The sequence below is a fragment of the Giraffa tippelskirchi genome, chromosome 6, assembly GCF_054371585.1.
Source record: "Giraffa tippelskirchi isolate mGirTip1 chromosome 6, T2T-mGirTip1v1.2.pri, whole genome shotgun sequence".
Classification (NCBI taxonomy): domain Eukaryota; kingdom Metazoa; phylum Chordata; class Mammalia; order Artiodactyla; family Giraffidae; genus Giraffa; species Giraffa tippelskirchi.
This window is the reverse complement of record NC_137280.1, coordinates 87,216,163-87,224,721: the sequence shown is the minus strand read 5'-3', so window position 1 is coordinate 87,224,721 and position 8,559 is coordinate 87,216,163. Positions and strand designations below refer to the sequence as shown.

Genomic DNA, 8,559 nt, shown 5'->3' with positions numbered 1-8,559 from the left:
CCCTTTAGTAATATTTCTAAACTATTTAATTATCCTACTCTATCCCTAACAAATGTGCTTAATTGAGAGAATAAATACATAAATAACACACACATGTACATACCTCATAATTTTGAATGTGTTCTTTTGACTACACAAGTACTTTTATAGTTTCAGATTTTCTCACAGCATCCTTCTTCACAAATTATGCTCACTTTTTTTCATATTACCTTTAGAAGTAAGGAAAGAGGGGCTGGGGAATTACATTTCTAAAAAATACATAACGAAACAGTAAAATTATCATATACCTTCTAGTTGTATAAAAATGGAACCAGGTAGTACATACCATTAAATGACTTTCTAAATTCTTGAACTGGTACACATTAAATGAGTACAGTTCACTGCTTGTAATTTTGCTTTAATAAATTTATTAGAATTTTAAAAATGTAATGTCCATGCCAAGGTAGGATCTGGAGAAAATATTGCTGAATCACAGCTGACTGGGAAGGGAGAGATCTCTTCTAACTGACAAAAATTAAGGTTTCATATGTGTGTATTAAGGTAGTCAAAGTAAGGTAGTTCATATTTAATAAATTTATTTCCCCTTGCAGATTAGAAGCTTAACCTCCACATATGAAAGTCGTTCAGTGACAAATTCTTCAAGACAGAAGAGCAGTACAACCACACAGAACATCGTGGATGAGCCTTTGAAATACAAGGTAGAGATTCATGCCCGACTACAGACTCATGAGAAGCCCTGTAGAGATCAGAACAATTTCACGCTGCTCCATCTTGTTTGAAAAGAGAGATACTATATTAAACAATTTTATTTTAGGCAAGTTTGTATGCAGCAATAACTAACTGATGAAATAATCAAACTGGATGAAACTGAGAGCAATAATAATAAACTGATTCTATGTATTCCAGGAACTTGTTCTGATAGTTGAAGATAACATTCACAATCACTCAGTTATTCAAGTTTGTTTCATACAACTCTATGAAAAAGGGGCTCCAGTGAGGTCCCTTTGATTCCCCATGGTGAAGTTGTAAGGACATGGATGTTTGCACAACACCTGTGTCCCCAAATCACATAGCTGAAGAGAATCTAAGTTTTCTATGTGTCATCCTTTAATAATGAGGATAATACTTAATGGATAATATTGATACTGTTCATTCTCTGCCACCATAAAGGTCTGACAAAATTATGACTAGATGGAGATATTTTATTAAGAGAAATGGAAAAATAATAATTACTGGAAGCTCTGGGAATTTCTAATCAGGAATAAAAAATAATTTAAAAAAAACAAAATAACCCACCAGTCCTTCAACTTAAAGAACGTACCTTTCAAACAGATACTCATAGTCCATAGTTTAATGAATCTATGAATCACCTGAAAAATACAGATTTTGCACAGTAATAAATGCATGATTTCATATTTTCCTTCACCTTATGTAAAGTGAATTCTAAGGTCATATTACATCAATCTATTTTTTCATATTTGTCTTTCAGTGTAGATTTCACTTGGAAACATGTAGTATATTATCAGTACTTGCCAGTAATGATGGAAGACACAGTGGATACCAGCTGTATATCAGAGCAAGATCCTAATGAGTAGAAAAATATCCTATGACCAGTGACAACAACCAGTAATTTAAAATTTACAAATTTTAAGAAGAGTAATTAGGACAGGGATATGCACAGAATGATGTTGAGAAAAATTAAAACTACACTTTCAGTTTTCCTCTGTTATAAACTTATTAATAGTTGTGAATGCCAAAAGTAGGGATCTTTCCCCTTAGGGGTTGAATAATTCATAACTCTTCTTTTAGTCAAGCAAAAGAAAACAATGCTCACTCTAGCCTTACTATTTCATCTGAGGAGAAATTATTCTTAAGAGATCCATGTAGTCTCTCGAGATAAATGGGAATTTCCAATGTTTTATATCCAAAACTGGAAATATGGGAGAGTAGGAAACTTAAAAGGGAGAAATATTGGATATCAGACATCACAAAGCATAAAAGTGAGTTACATAAATTGTATAAAGTTGAAATCAAAATAAAAATTTCAAGAAAAATTGAAGAGGCATCCTCTAGTTCCACAATCCGACCAAACAATGGCAACACTGGGCTCGATGTTTGAGCTCTGCTGCTACAGGTACTTCTTAAGATCTATGACAATAGGACCTTTTAAAATTACTTTTTCAAAGAGTTTTATCAGACCCTTCTTTAAGTCTTTATTCCTCAGACTGTAGATGAAGGGGTTCAGCATGGGTGTGACCACAGTGTACATCACCGAGGCTATTGCACTTGAGTGTGAGCTGTGAGTACCAGCCAAGCTAAGGTAAACACCTAAGCCCGTACAATAAAACATCAAGACAACTAAGAGGTGCGATGCACAGGTGGAAAATGCTTTATACTTCCCCTGAACAGATGAGATTCCATGTATGGAGGAAACTATCTTAGAGTAAGAGTAAATGATACATGTAAGGGAACCACCAGCCAGGAACACAGCTTTAAAATACATCTCCAAATTATTGAGAAAGGTGTCAGAATAGGCGAGTTGGATCATCTGATTGAGTTCACAGAAAAAATGGGGAATTTCTAAGACTGTACAGAAGGACAGTCTCAACATCATTAAGCTTTCTAACAAAGAATTCAGGACAGCGATGATCCAACACACCAGCACCATCAGTCTGCAGATCTGGGGGCTCATGATGACCATGTAGTGCAGGGGGTGACAGATGGCCACAAAGCGGTCATAGGCCATCACGGTCAGGAGGAAGACGTCTAATCCTATAAAGAGTGCAAAAAACTGCATCTGGATAATGCAGCCTTCATAGGTTATAACTTTACTCTGTGCCCAAATGTTCTTCAGCATCTTTGGGATGGTGGTGGAGGTGAGGCAGATGTCTACCAAGGACAGGTTGGAGAGGAAGAAGTACATGGGGGTGTGGAGGTGGGGGTCTGAGCTGACGGCCAGGATGATGAGCAGGTTTCCAAACACAGTGACCAGGTACATGGAGAGGAAAAGCCCAAAGATGAGGGGCTGCTGTTCAGGTGACTCTGAAAATCCCAGAAGAAGAAATTCTGAACTTTCTGTTTGGTTCCTTGCTGTCACATGGTGGGTATGATTACCAGGAAAGGGGTAAATATCATGACTGTTTTCATACACACTGGCATTATTCACATTTTTTAAATGGGACCATATATCTTTTGCCATGAAGAAGTTAATTTCAGTATTTTGTTCATGGATTTGAATGTTTTTAGGGATTTCCCTGTGCCATCTCTAATTAGCAGGTTTTTCCTCAAGATGTCATGGATTCAAGTTTTTAATGAGAAATTCTTTCACATATTTGAGGAATTTGTCTTGAATTGAGACAAAGACCAGGCACTGTACATGCAATAAATGCAGGGTTCTGAAAAACAAAAATTCCAAAATCCAGTTATGGAGAAGAGAAGCAAATAAAAAACAATATGAAGTGTGTCCAATGGTTATAGATGCTATGAAGATAAAGCAGATGTAATAGAGAGAGTCAAGGAAAGGTGCTATTTTTAAATACATGTTCAGGAAGAAACTTCAAACAAGGCAATATTTGAACAGATTTCAAGGAGGAGAGAGCCAGTGACGTGAGCATAACTGGGAAAGTGCGTGCCTGACAAGGGAAGAGCCAGTGCAAGGGCCTGGAAAGTGCTCATGTAAGAGGGTCCAGTCCAGAAAAGGAAGCCACTCTCATGAGGGACATGAGCAGGAAGGTAAGAGAGGAGAGATGGCATCAGAAGATGTAGAAAAATGAAATGGCCTTCCTGCTACTGCTGAAACTTCAAGACACGGAGTCCCCTTATCAATGTTATGTACTTTCAGCACTTATGAAATTCAATTTTAGAAGACTATATGAAACAAAACTGATAGACCTCCGAAACCAATGTCTATATATTTATACATATATGTGTATATATATACACATATATATTTTAGTTATAATTTAATATCAGTGTGGGTCAAGTTGCAGTGAAATGGGAAAAAAAGAGCAGTGAGTTTTTCCTGTCCCTTTCCTGAGAATGAAGAAGATACAGATAACAGTGGTGAGCAGGCCTGAACATTCTCAGTTTTCACTTCAACTCTTCCTAATCTGTAGTCTTTAACTAAGTTTGCTTTTCTGCCCCCAAAGTCTGTAGGAGCTACATTTTGCACCTTTTATCCTATTTTGCTGTTGTTGTTGTTCAGTCGCTAGGTCATGTCATACTCTTTGCGACCACATGGACAGCAGCACTCCAGGCTTCCCTGTCTAACCTTAACTCTAACCCTGATTATCCTTTGACTCTATGCTAAATACATCTTTTATCTGGTGCTTACCTTTACAGCACTCTCCCCCTTTTAGTTCTTTTTACATATCTGAAAGAAGGTCACAGAGTCCCCTGACTGCCAGACTCAATTACTAGGTTACTGATGCCAGCCTATGACTGTTTTTGAAACAATACAAGAGGAAGAAGACAAGATCCTTGCACATTTGTTCCTCATCACCAACCCCTGACTGTGAGCTCTCATCGTATATAAGCCCCTATGATCTCAGTGAGGGAGCAGTGAGTGGTGGCATGAAGCAAGATCTAAATTTCCTGCCCAGGAATTGAACCTGGGTAGCCCAGATGAGAATCAGGAATCCTAGCTACTGTCCACTAAAAAATATAATCACAGCCTTAAAGTAGAGAGTTATTTCATTTGGTGGGAATGTTAAAGACTCAGAGCCAGGGAGATAGAATCTCAGTAGCTCTGAGAAAACTGCTCCAAGGAGGCAGGAAGGGGATGTCAGGCTATATACAAGTTTGCAACAAAGGGAGCAGGCAGTCTGAACATCAAAGGTCAGGTATCAAGTCAAGGAATTTACCATTCTGTGTATGAGAAGATGCAAGCCTCTGGGCTCACTGAATTCATTCCTTTCATATGCACCTCAGCTATCTCTTGCCAATCCTGTTTCCTTGTTCACCTTGCTTCTGTCATTCCCCCAGCTCCTCAGCAGCAACTTGCAGGTGGCAGCATCTGCTGGATCATAGCTGGGGAGCTCATGTTCACATCTGGAGGCCAGAAATCGCTGATGGCTGGGACATATCTTGTTTATTGATATGGCAGGAGACATTTCCATTTCTCACCACCAAACCAGCAAGGGCTATAGGCTAGAAGCTGCTTTTCTCTGGACTTTTGCTCCCACAGAAAAATGTGTTTATCACAGAGGCAGAAACCATAAATGTAGTTACAAAGTTTATTATCAGAGACACAGAACAACAAGTGGGAGAGCACATAGCGTAATGGTTTGTTTAGTTGAGGTAGAAGCAAGGCAGAGATGCAACACCCAGAGAGAAAGAGTGTGGGCGTCCCCCCTAGCGAGAGGGTTAATCACTTATAGAGGCCAGTTCTTCTGGGTCTTCATTTTCCTTCAGGCCAATTACCTGCTTTCTTTTTCCACACCTGGCCTACCCTGGGACCCTCCCCTGGGGTGCAGGCTCACACACAACCCTCAGCCAAGATAGATTTCGAAGTTAAGACTTCTGGGAGGAGCGAGACTCATTATGGTCTGGCATTACCTCTTGACTTTTGACCCACAAGGAGCCCTTCTGAGCTTGTGTGGTGTCTCCCTTATCCCCAAAACAGGGAGGAACAGGAATCCCTTAATCCTTTACTCAGACAGAGTTTTGGCTCCTTTTGTCGTTGCCATGGTTATTTCCCTGAGATGTTTACAAGAGACAAAGACTGCTGTTTCTGCTATTTATGCTGTTTCTGTTGTTACTTCCATTTGTGAGGGCAAACAGGAGGCTGGTTGTAAATTCCTCAACTGGAAGTCACCTATCTCTTGTTTCATGACATGTAAACAGGAGGCTAGTTATAAACATCTAACCTGGGGCCCATCTGTCTCCTACATCACCTAGACTCCTTATGGAGAGAGGCACAGTTCTTGAGGCATTAGCCTGCTGTGTTCCTCCCTCTGCCAGCTGAGAATTAAAGCCACCTTTCTATTTCCTCCAAATTCTGTCTCCATATATTTTATTCAGCTTTGGTGGGCAGAGAAAGCCAAGATTTTGGCCTGCAAAAGCCACTAATTCACTTGTAGATTACCAAAATCTTGGGAATAAAATTAAAATGAGAGAAAATCTTTTAAAATATTGAGAGGAAGTAGTATCTAAATTATCATTTCCACTTACACAAAGACCTTTGTGTGTGTGTGCCCACACTTAGTCTCTCAGCTGCTTAGTCTCTGTCTCTCAAAGCCGACTCTTTGAGATCCCATGGACTGTAGCCCACCATGTTCCTCTGTCCATGGAATTCTCCAGGCAAGAATGCTGAGGTGGGTTGCCATTCCCCTCTCCAGAGGATCTTCTGGACCCAGGAAACAAACCCAGGTCTCCTGCATTGCAGGCAGATTTTTTACTGGCTGAGCCACCTGTGACGCTCTGTTACACAGAGACAAAAGGATTCAAATACACATATGGAAGACAAAAGTGATTTTCGTCTAATGTAAAGATTGCCTTAACAAATAGTTATTTTGGTGCAACTTTTAGAAATAGATCTTATGGCCAAAGAAGGAAAGGAACAATGAGGAACAGTAGATATGGAAAGTAGTTGGATATATGCAAAGAGTGATTTAATAACACCAAGTATGCAAAAGAGGGGCTTCCTAGATGTCTCAGTGGTAAAGAATATGCTTGTCAATGCAGGAAACTCAAGAGACATGGGTTCAATTTTACACATACTTATATATATAAATATTGATGCTTTTGAACTGTGGTGTTGGAGAAGACTCTTGAGAGTCCTTTGACCTGCAAAGAGAACAAACCAGTCCATCCTAAAGGAAATCAATCCTGAATATTCACTAGAAGGACGGATGCTGAAGCTGAAGCTCCAATACTTTAGCCACCTGATGTGAAGAACTGACTCATTGGAAAAGACCCTGATGCAGGGAAAGAATGAAGGCAGGAGGAGAAGGGGACGACAGAGGATGAGATGGTTTAATGGAATCACAGACTCAATGGACATGAGTTTGAGCTATCTCCGGGAGTTGGTGATGGACAGGGAGGCCTGGCAGGCGGCAATCTTTGGGGTCACAAAGAATTGAACAGGACTGAGCGACTAAACTGAATTGATACATATATATATATATATATACATATATATATATATATATACACACACAATAACTAAATGGTAAAAAAAAAATCATTTAAAAATTCCAATTCTTTGAGGATACAAAAAAAGAAATAGGAAAAGAATTTTTGAATTTTCTATAAAAGCAAAGGACTTAAACAAGTAGAAAAACAGTCAAATAGATAATGTAACTAGCAAAGTAGTCCACAAATATATTCAGTCTTACAGGTAGAGAAATGATTGCAAACTAAGCCCATTAGCATTCCTATTTTCACACCATATTTTTTTATTTGAATATTAACTCGAGATATTGTGAAATACTTGTGTCATGAAAGCTATTTTAAGGTAATGTTTGCCTGCATTCCTTGGATAGGATCTTAAAAAAAAAACAAAAACTGTACTTACATCACTGTACATGCCTCCACAACACCCTGATCCTCTCTTTCAATTAATTGCAAACGTCCTTGGACTTAAGTTCTACTTTTACTGGAATAATTTACACCTCTCATTTCCTCTTCTAATTGAATTTCCATGTCCACTATTGGGGCTTACCTGGTGTCTAAGATGGTAAAGAATTTGCCTGCCAATTCAGGAGACACAGGAGACAAGAGTTCCGTCCCTGGGTCAGGAAGATCCCCTGAAGAAGAAAATGGCAACCCACTTCAGTATTCTTGCCTGGAGAATTCCATAGACTGAGGAGTCTGGCAGGTTATAGCCCAAAGAGTTGCAATGACTGTTGCATTGTAGAGCTTAATGGTCCCTTTTACTTCTGGCTTCATAAATTAATATATTAAGTTGTTAAGCACAAAAACAACCCCAGTGATCTTAGCTCTGGATTAGTCTGGACTGCCTCTCAGGTAAACTCAGGCAAAGGTTCTTGCCTTGCATTCCCTTTCACCTTCTCCTGCAGTATTTACTGACTATTGAACTCACCCGGGTGGAGTCTCTGAGAGGAAGGTCTCAATATAGATGTCAAAATCCTCTTGGACAGCTGATGATGGAGAAAGAAGGTGTGTTTCCAGATGTTACAGTGGGATGGAGTCAAGCATTGGTTTGCCAGCAGGAGATATGACTCCAAAAGCAACAACCATATCCTGGTTAGCCCAAGGTTGCCCAGGCTGAGGGATGCAGCAGCGGATATATTTACTGCTCCCTGTATCTGCTCATTAGCACATTTCCCTTGTTATCACCACCTCTAAGTAATTGATTCCCCATAGGAGTAGACAGGAAGATTTTCCTGTTTATTCTGTCTACGAGACAATGCAACAAGCCAGACAAATCAGTGTTTATTACTCCTTCCATGATCTCACCTGCCCTCCAGAGGAATAAACCTTAAGATTCCAGCACCAAATCCCATCTCTGAGTTCATGTTTTCTCCAGCGTCTAAGCTTGAGGCTTCTTTCTTGATTAGTCTATAATCAATTGCATGTGTGTTTGCTCAGTCATGT

At 39.5% G+C, this 8,559-nt stretch overlaps 1 protein-coding gene across 1 annotated transcript; it reads right to left on the bottom strand.

Moving 5' to 3' along the window:
- Window positions 1–2,128: 2,128 nt before the first annotated feature.
- Window positions 2,129–3,199, bottom strand: LOC145510818 (olfactory receptor-like protein OLF4). The gene has a single exon (XM_081503012.1). It carries the CDS (start codon window positions 3,197–3,199, stop codon window positions 2,129–2,131), a length of 1,071 nt encoding a protein of 356 aa, XP_081359138.1.
- Window positions 3,200–8,559: the final 5,360 nt, after the last annotated feature.

What these genes read in the sequence shown, in the direction of transcription:
- LOC145510818 (XM_081503012.1), bottom strand. Translation starts at nt 3,199, where the DNA reads ATGGCAAAAGATATATGGTCCCATTTAAAAAATGTGAATAATGCCAGT.